The sequence below is a fragment of the Passer domesticus genome, chromosome 7 (genome assembly GCF_036417665.1).
Source record: "Passer domesticus isolate bPasDom1 chromosome 7, bPasDom1.hap1, whole genome shotgun sequence".
In the NCBI taxonomy this organism is placed as follows: domain Eukaryota; kingdom Metazoa; phylum Chordata; class Aves; order Passeriformes; family Passeridae; genus Passer; species Passer domesticus.
In genome coordinates, this window is record NC_087480.1 from 15119569 (window position 1) to 15134720 (window position 15152).

Below are 15152 nucleotides of genomic sequence, written 5' to 3' on the forward strand. Positions count from 1 at the left end.
GCAGCAAGGGCTGCTCCTTGTGTCCTGTCAGTCCTGTCAGTCTGCCCAGCCCTGTAGCCAGGTCCCACTGTGAGGTGGGAAGTCACAGAGAGCAGAGAAGCTGGTGGCTGCTGCCTTCAGGTCTGCAAAGCCAGCCTTGAGTCTGTTCTCTGTCTCTGTTGGGAAGGCTGGCTTGGCTCCTCTCCTGCTGCTGCAGACACTGGCCTGGGCCAGACCCTGGGCAGGCAGCTCCACATCTGAGCCTCCCTTGGAAGGAGCCTCATTTGCCAATGGGGTGCCTTTGGCTGCCTGAGGAGCCACTTGAGCAGCCTGGAGGGCACATGGATGGGACTGGCAACTCTTTCTCTCCTGATCAGGGTGGAAAAGAAGGAGAGAGCACGGTTGAAAACAGTGAAATTCCACGCCAGGACTGGCATGATTGAGTCCAACAGGGTAAGTGCTGATCTGGGGCTCAGTGGGGCACTGGACTTGATAACTGGTGAGGGCAGGATGAGTCCCAGCAGCAAAAGCTCCTCATGGGGCAGCTCAAACAATCCCAGGGCAAAGAGCTGTGTGACTGGACCTGCCCCAGGCCCACATCTGCTTGGCACAAACCCTCTGTGAATATGCAGTGATTGAGCAGAGGAGCCCAGGATGGTGTGAAAGCCCTGGGAAGGACCCATGTTTGGAGTGATGGGGTGGCAGAGCTCATGGCATGGAGCTGCCTGAAGGTAGCTGCCCTCACACCTCACGAGCAGTGCCTAACAGGCCAACAAGCAAGGAAGAGCAGCCTGGCTACCCCTGCAGAGCTACTGACTGCCCCATCAGCTTCCCAGCATCCCTACCACATGTTTTTCTCCATGCTTAATTTTTTTCCTGCATTACAGTTCTCATGTAATCTCCATGATTTCATTTGAGGGTGACTGCCCTGACACAGCTCCTCATTGTCTCTTCATTTTAATTTTCCCCACATGTGTTAAACACCATTGTTTTTTCTGTCCTCCTTCCATCTCCGTGTTCTTCAGTCGATCAAAACGAAACGTAAAAAGAGTTTTCGCCTCTCTCGAAAGTTCCCATTTTACAAGAGCAAAGAGAACCTGGCCCAGGAGAGCAGCGGACAGGAACGTAAGTAGCAGCTGGCCAGAGAGGGCAAGCCTGCAGCCCTCAGCTTCCCTGCCCTGAGGGAAGAGGTTCAGCACATTCCCATAGCCAGGGGTCCTGGCACCTGCCTGTATTCAGGTCTGTGCTCCACAGCCGTGCCAGCAGCTAGGGAAAAACTGGAGCTTGAAATGAAAGCAACAGCTGCAGTCTGGCACTCTCTTCCTTTCTCTCATGTTCAATGTCTTCATCTTTTCATCCAACTTTACACCCACCCAACTCCCTGCTCTGCCTCCCCCTGCTCTCCCCCCTTTGCTGCAGGCTCTGCTCCCTCCCTCTGCCTGCTTCCCTCCAAGTGAGGGGCTGGCTGCCTCCTGCAGAGCTTCTCCTGTCCCTGCCAGGGCTCAGGGCCTGGGGAGGTCCCAGCCCCATCTTCCCTAGAAGTGACTTACAGCTTCCCATTCCCACTGGAGAGCCCTTCCAGTGGGTTGAGCCCTGTGGGCACGGGGCAGCCATGACCCTGCTGTCCACCCACGACTGAGGCACATCTTTGGCAGTTGGCTGCAGATGTTGGGGTTCCACAGCTCTCCCCACCCTAGCACTCCCAGTAAAGGCAGGGTGTTTATCTTGTTGCCCCAAATCCTGACGTGGGCGGCACTGGAGCTGCTCACCAAAGCCAGCCCCTCTGAGTGCTGAGCTGCATCCACTTCGTGGGCAAGCTCCAGGCTGGCAGTGCCCACCCCTCTGGAAAGGGGCAGTGGACAAGAGCTGTGTCTGTGCCCCAGTGCCAGCACAGCAGGCACATCCCCTCTCCTCTGGGGCTGTCTTGGGTGTCATACAGAGGCAGGAGTTGCTGCTGGGCTGCTCCAAGGGCTCCCTGCTGCCCATGGCAGGCTGGTGCCACCTTCCAGTGATTTTAGCAGGCAGCAGAAGCCTCTGGCCCGTGCTGAAGGTTGTCTGTGTGTCTGCCTGTCTCTGGCAGTGCCTGCACATGGCTGGGCTCAGTGAGATCCGTGCTGAACCTGGGGCTTGCTTTTGGCTGCCCTGCAGTGAGGTGACAGCATGGGGATGGGACAGGCCACTCTGCCTGCCTGTGTCACACACACACAGCCAGCTGCCTCCCTGTGCTCTGCCCCTGTCCATCCCAGCTTGCACTGGGGGGGTCTCTGCCTCACATTTCCACAGCCTGTGCAAGCATTGTGCTGTGGGGCAGCTGACACACACAGTTGGGGAAAATGTGTCCTCCTGCCTCGTGTCACAGACCTGTGTGCTGTGCCTGGCCCCAGAGTGGCCAGGGGAGGCACAGAGCCACTGTGCCCTGCCAGTACACTCCACGAGGAGAAACACTTCAGCCTCTGTGCCAGCAGCTCAGGGCTGCAACTGCTTGCTGCCAGCTGATTCTGCTGTGGCTGCCCTGCCCTCCCCAGGCCCAGGGTGGCTCCTGGGGGCTCTTTGGCAGAGAGGGTGAGCTTGGGGGGCGGAGGGGGTCCAGCCAGACAAGGCAAGATGTTGGCAGCGGGCTGATGGTCTCAGCTCTGGAGATATTTAACCTCACTTGCAGTTGCAGCTCTGGGCCGTTCTGCACTCCTGTCACTAATGCTGGTCTGGCTCTGTCTCCCCCATCCCTCTGACTCCCCTTTCCTGCGCTGTCTTCTCTCCCCCTCTCCCCCTTCTTGCTGTCTGTGAAATCAGGACTTCCCTGGGTTAAGTGACGATTATTATGGAGCAAAGAACCTGAGTAAGTTGAATTCCGATGCGCATTGTTCCCTTTCTGTGGCTGGCGGTGCCTGGGGCGGGGCTGGCTGGGCTCTGGCCGAGCAGCTGTGCTTCCCTGGCTGCAGGGGCTTCAGGTGCCACTGCTGCACGTGGGACGGGGTGGGGGAGCTTGTGTGGGGGTGATGGCCATGCCCTAAGTGCCTGCTGCACCTCCTCATCCTCTTCTTCTGCTCCTGTCTGGGTTGGTTGGTGCTTTAGCACTCGGAGCCACTTGCAGTGTGGGTGGGAAGTGGCCGCGGTGGGTCTGCTCTGAATGGGGTGGGTGACAACATTTTGAGGTGTTCCTGCCTTTCTCTGGGTTACCACACATGCAGAACTGCAGAATAATGAGAGGAGCCCCATGGGCTTCTCAGCTGGGGCATGAGATCCCTGCCAAGCTCCAGACCCCCAGGCAGTGACATGGGCAGGCAGCGGCCAGCAAGCCTCTGTGGGGTGGTCGCAGCACTAGGATCAGCCTGAGCAAGCAAAGCCCCAAACTCTGTCCCATACTGTCACTGTCTTGTCTCTGTGCATCCCAGCCCCGTGCCCAGAGGTAGGCTCCCCATTCCTGTGCCAGCACAGCCGTGCCCTCCCCTGCCCGCTGTGTGCATGCTGCACCTGCTCCCTGCCAGCATTCCTGCCAGCGTCCCCTGTGCACTGCACCTTCCCCAGGCCTGGGAAGCCTTCACATCTGCCAGGCAGGCCCTCCTGGCCTCTCTGTCCTCTCCTGCATGTCCCCGGGTTCCCAGGAAGGTGAAAGATGCCGCCCTTGCCCGTGTGGCACAGACTCGTCCCGGTGGCTGCTGGGCTGCAGGTGTTTCGGGAGGCTGTCCTGCCCTTGGTCACACGTGCTGGGTGACAGCCGGGTGCCCCCGTGCCTCCCCCCATGCTCCTTCTGAAGGGGATCTCTCTGGTTGCTTTGCAGAGGGCGTGACATCAAACACCAGTGACAGCGAGAGCAGTTCCAGTAAGTGTGTGTGCACCTGCTCTCCCGCCCCGTGTGCGTGTCCCTGTGTCAGTCTGCGTGTCTGGGCACGTCCATCTTGTCCTGTCCCAGTGGCGGTTCTGTTCGGAGGCTGGTCCTTCCTGCTGGTGACACAGATGCTGCGGCCAGCTCCCTCCTGGGGCCAGGGAGAGCAGGGGCTGGGAGTGAGCCTGCTGCTTCACTGCTCTCTCCTGGCTGCACAGCTCTGCTCCAGGGCAGGCTGGTGGGTTCCCAGTCCATGGTGATCCCCCATCCTCAGTGCCTGCTGCAGGAAGCAATGGCCAGAGGGCAGGCCTGCAGCACAGATGGCTCCTGGAGCCCAAGCCTGTACAAGAGTGTGGGATCCAGCTGCAACAGATGCTCCCTTTGTCCCCAGAAAGTCCTCTAAATATCTGCAGGGAGGACACAACATCCCAATGGGCTGGGAGCCTGCAGCGGTGGGGGAGGGAAAGAGGAGGCTTGACCCAGAGCTGGGACATGAATAATTAAAGTGGCTCAAGGGCGCATAACTGCATGCCCGTCATGCTTCGCATCCGTGGGTGGAGTGATGGGGACAGCCTGGAGTGTCCCCAGAGCTGGGGGAGGCTGAAGGGGCAGGAGCCAGCTCCTCACAGCTGGGAGGGGCTGGAGAGCTGCTGCAAGTGTTCACCTACATCCCCCTGGCTCTGTTGCAGAAGGACAAGAGGACACCATCCTGTCGTACGAGCCAGTGACGCGGCAAGAAAGTAAGTCCTGAGCTGAACTGCCCCCTGCCCACTCCAGTGGGGCCACCTGTGACCCCAGCACAGCCAGGGGTCCTGTGTGCCCTCCCCTCGTGCACAGCAGCAGGGCACAGGGTGGATGCAAGAGCAGTCCTGTGTGTTGTGTGCAGCAGGGGAGCCAGGTGTGCACAGCTTTCCCTGGCCTCCACTGTCCAGTTTCAATCAACAAAAGATTTGTGTCGTGGTCTGCAAGACCAAGGGAGGGATCCAGAGCTAAAACTGAGCTTGGCTTTAGTCCTCAGCTGAGGACAGGATTATCCCTTCCTACCTCAGACCAGGCCCCTGCTGCAGAGCACCTCCTCCCCAGCCACAGCCCACAGCCTTTAACCCTGCTTGGTGCTCAAACCCTGCAGACCCTTTTGCAGGCTGAATAGTCCCAGCCTCAGTGGTCTGTCCTTGCCAGGAGCTGGAGCTGACCCTTAGGCTCCCGTCACTCCCCCAGCTCCGTGGCATCCTCGCCCGGCTGTCCTGGTTGCCTGGCTCCTGCCCAGGCAAGGGAGCAGCTTTGCTGATCCACAGCCCTGGAGACCTGCAGAACCTTCCCTGGGGCCACGCAGATGGTTTGGGTCAGATGGGAAGGACATGCTGAGCGTGACCAGGAGGAGATAAACTCACATGGAGGAGGCACCTTTGGGTGCCCATGTGAGCCAGAGCAGCCACTGCCAGCAGGGAGAGGGCAGGGCTTCCAAAAGTGGCAGTAGGGTCAGCTGCCTGCAGTGCAGGTGGGCCTCAGCTTGTGGCTCTTGTTTGCAGTTCACTATGCGAGGCCAGTGATCATCCTGGGCCCGACAAAGGACAGAATTAACGACGACCTCATCTCTGAATTCCCACACAAGTTTGGTTCCTGCGTGCCCCGTAAGTCCCAGCTCAGTGCCCTTGCTGGAGGGAGGGGAGAGGGGTGGCTCTGCTGCCTGCAGGGTCATGCCCTTGGCGTGGGGAGGGGGCTGGGAGCACAGGTGGGTTTTGTCCCTCCTGGTTTGTGGTGTCACTCTGGGTTCCCACTCTCCTGCAGACACCACCAGGCCTCGGCGTGACAACGAGGTGGACGGCCAGGACTACCACTTTGTGGTGTCCAGGGAACAGATGGAGAAAGACATCCAGGACAACAAGTTCATAGAGGCTGGGCAGTTCAATGACAATCTCTATGGGACCAGCATCCAGTCCGTGCGAGCGGTGGCAGAGCGGGTGAGTGTCAGTGCCAGTCCTGGCACTGGGGTGCATCCAGCCCGAACCCACACGCATTCAGCAGCTCCCCTCCTTTCCCTGTGGTGTTAATGAAGGGCTGTAACCACATTAGGCAAGCACAGCACGATCCTCTCCTCCCTCCAGAGTCCTGCCAAGCCATGTGGCTGCTTTTCTCAGCTGTGCTACTCTGCCTCAGCGTGGTACCTCTGTCATCCAAACTCCCCCCAAAAGCCTGGCACTGGTGGCCCACTTTTTGCTCAGGAGCTCACAGGATAGAGATACCTGGGTGCCCTCAAAGCAGCAGCGTTCCTCTGGAAGAGTCCTGCAGCTACCCAGGGCTTGTATCTAGTTTCACATGTCCAGACAAAGGCTCAGTCCCTTTGCCTTGTTGCTGTCCTGCCCTGAGCAAGCAGGAATGTGAGGCCATTGGGAGCTGGCTCGTGTCTCAGGAGTGGTGTTCATTTCTGTGGCTCCTCCCTTTTCAAGCACATCTGTATGAACAAGCTGTTTCCCACACAGAGTAGACTGTGTGGGTAGGTCTGATCCTGCTTGTCTCCTTTCCAGGGGAAGCACTGCATCCTGGATGTGTCTGGCAATGCTATCAAGAGGTTGCGACAAGCACAACTTTATCCCATTGCCATTTTCATCAAACCAAAATCCATTGAAGCCCTCATGTAAGTGCAGCACCGTGTTCTGTGCCCCTCCAGCTGCTTGTCCTGCTGCTCCTGGCCCTGGGTAGAGCAGGCTGGAAAGCATGGGAGAGCTGAGCTTGCAACTCTCCTGAGCAGCAGCAGAGAATATTATCTGTGAGGAGAGTCAAGAGCTTGAGACTGACCCTGAGATCAGAAGAAATTCTGCTGGCACCAAGGGGCCTGGGAAAAGCCCTTCTCAAGTCAGAAGGGGTCAAACTGCTTGTTTCTATGTTTTATGGAGATGAGAAACCCTAGGCAAGCAGGGAGGCTTCTGCAGCGGTCTCACAAGTTTAGGGGATTGTCTGAGTTTGAATTCCCTTCCCTGCTGTGGTGCAGGGGGGTGGGGGAGGTGGCACTGGGAGGAACTGGTGGAAGCTGAGATGAAGTGCCGAGGCAGCCTGGAGTCTGTGGGGAAGGGCCTTGCCTTGGGAGCTGGGTCCTGCACAGCTTCCATTCCTGTGAGCAGAGGATTCCCAGGCACCCTGACTCTGTGGGCTATTTTTGCTTCTGTTCATTGCTAAGAAAAAGAGCTAAAAAGTTTCTGGTTTTTGTGTGTGGCAGGGAGATGAACCGGAGACAGACATATGAACAGGCCAACAAGGTCTTTGACAAAGCCATGAAACTTGAGCAAGAGTTTGGAGAATATTTTACAGGTGAGTGTCCTGAGCAGGGTTGTATCTGATACTTCATTTTTCCATGCAGCAGCTGTGACCTCTCTACCAGCACTGTCCCACTTCAGGGTCATGGGAAAACATCCAGCTTCATCAAAGCAAGAAAGAAATGGCACTGTGCCAGGAGGGCTCTGCAAGGGGACTGCTCCAAGATCAGTGGATAGCAGTAAACGAGTCATAGAGGAGGAGACAAGTTGTCAGGCAGGATTTTCTGAGTTTGTGAAAGCTTATCACCAACTTCAGCAATAATAAAAATCTAAAAATCCCCAAGCAGGGGAAGCACAGGGTTTCAGAGTGCTATAAGTCTACAGGAAGTAAACTCCCTGCATGGGAGAAAAGGAGAGCTTTTTCAAAAAGAGAAAAGAGAAGTTTCTAAAGAGGACAGATAAAAAGTTAGTGACCTAAACGGTGGAGACAGTCCTGAGTTATTACAAAACATCTACCCAAAAAGACTGGAAGTTTGGCTTGCTTCCTAAGTAGTCTTTGCTCAAGAGCCAATCAGGGGTTGCTGACACTTTGTGCCTGCTGAGATGAACTGCTCATGACACAGGCATCCCTGTGCATTACGGAACTAATGTTTGTAACATGATTAATTCTGGAAAACCACAGGCAGGTGAAGAGGCAGAGGAACTGGTCTTCCATCCTTTTCCAGTGCAATAGCTGTTTCTTCTGAAGTTGAGGAATTATAATGTTGCCAAACTGTGCATTACCTACCTAACAGCTACTGGGAAAAACCCCAAGCAGGATGTTTTCCAAAAATTGATTTCAGCTGGGCAAATACTTGGGTACAAACACGATGAGCTTTCCCCAGACCTCCTGTCCTGGGCTCCAGAGCTGCTGGCTGTTTTTCCAGGAAGATATGCCACAGTTTTGCAGGCCCTCAACATGCCACTGTGCACTTGGAGGGCGAGTTTGATGTTGACCTGTGGAAAAGGAATGCTGTTGGCTGAAATGTGTTGAAAGAACTGGGTAATAGGCAGAGGGATGGTCACTGCCACAGGTTCTGTGCCAGCAACTTAGAGTGAGGGAGCAGAGCTGCTGGAGGATGGTGCTGGCTGGCTTACAGAGGCAGGCTGATTACCAGAAAGCTTTGGCCCTTCTTGCTGTGCTGTAGGCAGCACCATGGAGTGCAGGACAGGGCAGGGGGTGCTGCTGGAGCCTTTCCCAGCCTGAGAGCTCTGTGTTCCCACCCTGCAGCACAGGAGGCAAACAGGAGGAGCCCTCAGCAGCCAGCCAGAAGGAAAACCAGAGGGAAGGGACAAAGCTGGCACCTCGGGGTGGGTGCTTGGTGCCCCCCATGAGCTGCCCCAGCCCTGCCTTCCTGGCTGTGGTCAGCACAGCCGTGGCAGTGCCAGCCCCGGTGCCCGACACAGCGTGCAAAGCTGATTAGCAGCCTGGTGTGGAGAGCCCAGCCAGCCCTGCACACAGCCAGGAGCTCTGCCAGCTGGGATCAGCACTGCCTAATCCCCAGCGAGGTGCTGCTTTAACCCTCTGTGTCACTGGGCCCAGGGCAGCTCCTCTGACACCACCAGGTTTGGTCCCTGCTGGCTGTGCCCCCCAGCCCTGTGGGGCAGCAGGAGAGCTCTGCCATAACTCATGGCAGAACTGCTCAGGGTCTTGTTTTCTCTCTCCTCTTCCAGCCATCGTACAAGGAGACTCTCTTGAAGAAATTTACAGCAAAATCAAACAGATCATTGAGGACCAGTCTGGGCACTACATCTGGGTCCCGTCCCCAGAGAAACTCTGAAGATGTCTCCCACCTGCTTCCCTGTGAGCAGAAGATCTCTGAAGTCCCACCCATCCGAGCCCTCTGCCCCAAGGGGGAGGGATATGAAAACTACTCCTGCTCCCTTTTTTAGATCGTCGCAAAATTGAGTTTTCTAGTCCTGTTTCTTTTGTTGGGATGAACTCATATCATTCATCACGTGACTGTTCCCACCATTCCTGCATGGACCTTCCCACTGCTCCAGTAGAGACAGACAAGAACCCATTCAAGGTCGTTTTTTTATTATTATTATTATATTATTATTATATTATTATTATTATTAACTAAACGAAGAATCAAGATGGGAGGAGGCGGCTAAGGACTAATGTAAGAAAACAAGTGAAACAATGGACTCTGAACACATGAGCTGGTATCAGAGCTCCAGGGGCATTTTCCAAGTGTGACCGTCTAGCAGCTCTGAACAGTGCGACAGATGGGCAGCAGAAAGCCTTTTATTTATCTGTATATGTAATTTATATATAATATAGAGGAGAGATATTATATATATATTATATATATATATGTATGTGGACTAGGAAATCTGAGGGACCTCTCTGAGAAGGTGTTGTATTATTGCAAGGTTCTTTCAGTTCCTCTGTCCCGACCACTCGGCGTAGGGAGTCCACTTGGGCAGGACGAGCTCAAAACGGTACCAGGTGCTTTGGAAACTTCTCCCGTCCAGGCCAGTTCCCTGCAGCCACCCCGGGTCTGGGACAGGCCAGAGACTGGCACTGCCTGTGCAGGAGGGACCTGAGCAAGGAGCAGCAGCTGGCCTGCGAGAGGCTGGGAGACAGAGACTGAGCAGGAGGCTGCGGAGCAAGAGAATGGATGATGCTACATATTAAATTGCACATTGTTTTACACACCACCTTATGTGTTTGCATGAGAGGTTTCCTTTTGGTTCTATTTTTTTAAGCTGATTTTAAACCAAAACCATATTGTGTTGTTGTGTTGGCTTTTTTAATTATTATTATTATTATTATTATTCCATTTTTCTCTTGTCAATGATGAACTGAATGGGTATAAAATCCAGTTTTTTAACTTATTTTTTAAGCTGGCTCTATTGTAAATAGAATCTAGATCTGTGGTGTTTAGTTAAGAAATACTTTACTGGCCACATGGAACAAATGTACTCACTGTCCTGTGTTGCTGTGAAAAACCTGGGATGTTGGACTGGCCCTGTACCTGTGGGTGCAGGTGGAATGACCCATTCTGGCTTGTGGCAGCACACTGGCATTCCCTTCTGCATTAGCCACTGGCAGGAAAAGCCCCCAGCTGTGCCTTGGATGGACACTGACATTTTCCAGATCAGTAACAGAATTGAAACACTTCTCTGTTCCCTGCTCCGTGCCATTCCCAGCCCTGCTGTGTGCAGGGGCCAGGGCTGGCTCCCCGGGAGGGGCCCTCCTTCAGCAGAGGTGACTGCGTGGCCACCCTGCCTGGCTCTGTCCCTGGCATCTCTGTGTGAATCTGGCTGGAGCTGGGTTCTGCTGCCTCCCCCCAGCCCTGCAGTGGTGCCCCAGGGGCTGCAGAGCTGCCCCATCCACTGGGCACTGGTGTTTTTCAGGAGAGGCACCGAGACACTTGGCCCTAAGCTGAGACATGTCTGTCTTTGGGGGCACCTTGGCTTCTGTGCTTGAGTGGGCTCCAGACCCTTGTGTGGAGCTGGGGACACTCACGTGGCCTTTGAGGAGTGTGTGCTGGGTACTCAGAGTTCAGGTGCGAGTGCTCCCACCTTGCCAGGAGCTGGTGGACGCTGTTCCTCACGCAGTGCCAGCCCCACAGCACGGGAGGTCGCTGTCCAAGCACGCCCAGGTAAGTCTCCTCCTGCCTCTGTGTGGCAGGGACAAGCTGTGGTCCCTCTCCCCAGGGTGATGGCTCTCAGTGTGTCAGTCAGTGTGGCAGCCAGCGTGGGCCACAGCTGCTGTGACACTGTCCCTGTGCTGCCTGGGGTGAAGCTCCTTTGCCCATCCTGCATCCCAAGGAGCCCTGCAGGGACCGAGCAGCTTCTGGGGCCAGGACAGGGCACTGCAGGAGAGCCACAGCTGTGGCACAGTGGAGGGCAGGAGCATTCTGCTGTCGGTGGGACCGACCCTAAAGGAGCACACAGAACTTTGGCAATGGATTCCTGTCGGGCAGCCAGCCCCTGCCCCTGGCCCTGCTCCAGCTGCTATAAATGTCGGTCCCTGAAGAAGTGGAGTAAGTGAAACAAAAGTCCTTAAGGTGCTAGTCACACATTCCTATCTTTTTTGGTCTTTTTTTTTCTGTTTTTTCCTAATAGCCTGTCTCCCTCTCTCGAGTCACGTGGAGAAAAAGATGATGTACTCCATGGCATAGCTGACAGTATCGAATCGATCATGACAACAGTAGTTGGTTAACAGTGTTTCTTCCAAGGAGACATATATTTTTAATAAACAGAGAGTTGCAAAGAACTCTTGTCTTTGAGACCTTCTTGTAGAGTCCTTCATTGTGTACCAGATCTGTTTTTTCGGTGCTGGTGTTAGCAACTCTTGATATGGTCTCTTTATGGCAAACTGAAATGTTGACACTGGTTTAGGGGGAAAAAACAGCCTTTTTTAGTATAAAATGTGATGCCTGAGAACTTGCCTAGTGGGAAAAGGAAATCTTAAAAAATAATAAAAACCAAGAAAATAGAAAATAAAAGGAAGTGAAGGAAGCCACTGAAAAGTGCTTTTGGTTGGGTTTTAACCCAGGTTAAGTCTGGCCTGATGACACACCACCATAATGTGTTTTGGATCATGGCTTGAACTTGGGGAGGTTGCTTTACAAATAATAGGGTCTACATAATTGCTCTTGTAGTGGATATAAAGACAACAAAGTAAATACATAGTCCAGCTCACACAGACCTTCTTTTTACAGTTTTAACATGCTGTTTAAACATCAGAGAGAAAAGTTGTAAAGGTAACTGGTATAATTTTTAGTACCTTCAAATGCAAAGTAGAGGAGTGCTCCCTGAGAGACAAATGTGGTTAAAGGAGTGTCACAGTACTTTGTGCCTGAATCTGCTTTGTCATTTAGCTGTGCTGAAGGAAGGGTGCAGGGGTTTGGTTTTTAAATAATAGATTTCTTTTTTACTTTCAAACTGCACAAAAGAGAAGCAAATGGTGATTTCAGGAGAACAAGGATATTGTACCAACTGAGTTTGCTTACTGTTCAGTTTGTGAAGCTCACTGGACAAATTCAAAGCCACTTAGAAACTCCTGTAACTGCTCAGATCAACAGCCTGCTGGTGGTGGTTGTCCACAAAACACCAGAAGATTAAGCAGTTGCTAAGCAGAACTGATGCTACAATTACCACTCAAAAATCAAACTTTGCTTGCATGCTGACAGATTTGGAGGCAGGGATGAAGCAGCACAGGAGCATTGTCTGCTGCTGCTGGCCCAGCTCTGCCCAGCCCACTGGGGCTGCAGCCACCCCTGCCATGGCAACCCACAGCCTGGCCGAGCTTGTGTCACCTTGATCTGCTGAGACAGGGAAACATTCAGGTGCCAGGGGGACAGGAACACGGGGTTATCTTCTCAAATAAACCCTGTCACTCCTGTAAGGCAGAACAACCTCTGGAAGAGAAACATCATGTGAAGAGAAAGAGGGTGGCGTGGAGAAGGAACTTGCTCTGTTAAAGCTGTAACCACCCATTTTCCTGGCTAGGGATAAGTTGCTCTGCTGACCACGACATTTGCAAATCCTGGCCCAGAAAATAGCAGAGCATTGTCCTGAAAATGGTCCTGCCCAGTTGTGAAATGTAGGAGCTGGTTCTTTTCTCTCCCAAGATGTCCTGCTAAAGCTGCCTGCAACAGGCATGAAACTAATCTGCCCTAAGACACTTCTAGAAAATTAGACTGTAAGCTGCTTGTGCTATAGAGAAACATGCCTGTGCTTCTGTCTGCAGCTCTGGGTAATTAGCTGTCTTAGCTAAGCAGGAGAGCACAGGTTGTGCTGTGAGGCTACTGGAAGAGGGGCTTTAAAGGAATATAATTATAATTTTCTCCAAATTATTTTCCCCTTGATAGAGCTGTCTTAGATACGCCCGTTGTTGCTAATGATGCTTGGCAGCACAATCTTCAAGAACTGCTGTTCTCTGCTTTCCTCAGGCTGTCACAGCAGGATTCATGGCACTGAAGCATCTGCTGTGAAGCAGGTAGAGTTATCATCTTGTCAAAAGTGTCTCTTTCCTTCAAGAATCCTTGGGTACACCTTGACCTTCAGTGTTTATTTATATCCCTTGCCTCCAAAATGAGGGTCATTTGTTTACCCTTAGGGTTTTTAAACCCTAAAGAAAACCATTACACATTGTTGGAGTCAATCAGTGCAGCATCTCTGAATGGAACCAGCACGTGGGAGCACCTATGGCACTTGAAATACCTGCTTGGGGCCACACTTGACTCAGCACAGGGGTGACTGTGGAATTTCCTCCCCTAGTTACACTGCTTGACAAAGACTTCTGTCCAATCCTCTAATGAGCTTCAGCCCTCTTACAATTACCTTCATTTTTGATTAGTGACCACTTCTGAGTGTTAGTGGCCAGGCCAGCCCCTGTGCCTTTCCTGTCTCTCCCAGATGCTCAGTGCAGCCACAGCAGAGGGAGCAAAGCTCTTCCCACAGTGTCTGGTGGGAGGGAGGGAGGTGCACCCTCAGTGCAGAGCTGCTGGATGAGCCCTGCTCCTGCTCCAGTGGTAGAAGGGCCTCAGGGCTCAGCAGCTGAGCTGTATCTTCTCTGGCCTGCCCCATTCCCAGATCTTCTCAGCAAGGACGTTTTTCCCAGGGGGGGCTCCCTGCCCCATCAGTCCCAGGGGTCAGTTTGGACTCGCCCTCTCCCTGGGCCCATTCCCAATCCACACTGCAATTCCCTTGTGTCCCTGCACTGCTACTCCTTCCCAAACGGTTCAGAAGTCAAATTAGAGGGGGAAAGGGGCTGGGGAAAAGGGAGGGAAGCCTGTGACCCCCTGCCCTGGAGGATCCATTTGTGCTCTCAGAAGCAGGGAGGGCTCTGCAGCACAGAACCGGGGTCCAGCACACCCCGGAGCTTCCATTCCACAGTGGTGTGTAAATAGGAAAGTACAGCTGCAATGCCACCCTCTGGAGCCATCTGTGCACATCCAGGGATGAGCACACGTCTCTGAGCTGAAAGAAAACAGGGATCAATGAAAAGGTAAGAATGGGGCAGGAATTAACAGCTCTGTTGGTTTTTTTACAGGTCAGCTGTTGCTGGTTTAGAAAACATTTATAAACCACAATTGCCCTCGATGGGCTACTGAACTGTAAAACAGCATTTACCCTGGACCAGCAAACACCTGCAAAGGTGTGATTGCACACAAACTACCTACTGGGAACAGCCACTGGAAATGCAGCTAATTACAGTCTGATTCAGCTAGGAGAGGAATTCTTGCCCTACTTAAACCCTTTGGTAAATACTTAGCCTGGAATAAAATGTACTGTGTAAAAATGTGCAGGAAGAGATGAGTACTATCAGCAGAGTCTGAAATTTATCTGATTCAGGCTCTTCAGTGCTGTCTGCAGCATAAAAGAAATCAGAATATCTGCAAGGAAAAAATTCAAACCATTCTGGCTGTAGGCAAACCCACATTTAGTGCTTGCTGCCTTCCCTGGCTGTATATAATTACCTCTTGCACTTGCTGGGCAAACATGACCTTTCTCACAAGGTACAGTGTGACACCTTTACCTGTTTGTGTGTGTGCAAGTCAGAACTGAGCAGTAATTAAAGCCAGCCCAGCAGGCTCCAAGCAGATACTGCAGGCAGGATGGAAACCTTTGAGTTTATGGCATCATTTAGAGTCCCCCAGAGCTGTGATGCAGCATGGATCTCCAAAACTGTGACTCCAGAGGAATTTTCTGTGGCATTTGAGACCTGGGTTTTTATAGATTTAAAGGTATTTCTTAGTTAAACAAGCAGCACATTGTGCATTACAGATCTGAGAGCAGTGTCTCAGAGACCCAAAGGAGCTCTAGTGAACTGATTTAAGCTCACCATGGAATGGAGAATTTACACTAAACAGATCCATGCTCCTGTTAAGGAACTCCCCTGTGTGGCCCTTCAGATGCCTCTCCCAGGGGCACCACCCAGACTGTCCCTGCTGGGACCAAAGTCCCTTTGCAGTGGCAGCTCCAGGGACTCTGTGGGTTTGGCTCCTGCACACCCCACACTCACACAGACAGGAATCCTCAGTGGCTCAGGTTTCCCACAGCCAAGTCCCAGATGTGCTCAGACTTGCTGAGCACCT

General features: G+C 53.1%; 1 protein-coding gene across 10 annotated transcripts in view; it reads left to right on the forward strand.

Moving 5' to 3' along the window:
• Window positions 1–11323, forward strand: part of DLG3 (discs large MAGUK scaffold protein 3) — a 75617-nt gene extending 64294 nt beyond the window's left edge. For 4 of the 10 annotated variants that reach the window (XM_064426997.1, XM_064426992.1, XM_064426991.1 and 1 more), the window contains 9 exons: window positions 357–432; window positions 1005–1104; window positions 3758–3799; window positions 4492–4542; window positions 5332–5433; window positions 5591–5763; window positions 6328–6437; window positions 7017–7108; window positions 8767–11323. In XM_064426997.1, the coding sequence (XP_064283067.1) occupies window positions 357–432; window positions 1005–1104; window positions 3758–3799; window positions 4492–4542; window positions 5332–5433; window positions 5591–5763; window positions 6328–6437; window positions 7017–7108; window positions 8767–8873 (853 nt within the window). In that variant the 3' untranslated portion in view covers window positions 8874–11323. Of the gene's footprint in view, window positions 1–356; window positions 433–1004; window positions 1105–2769; window positions 2816–3757; window positions 3800–4491; window positions 4543–5331; window positions 5434–5590; window positions 5764–6327; window positions 6438–7016; window positions 7109–8766 lie in introns of all 10 variants that reach the window. The other 6 variants (XM_064426990.1, XM_064426998.1, XM_064426999.1 and 3 more) reach the window with 3 other exon arrangements.
• Window positions 11324–15152: the final 3829 nt, after the last annotated feature.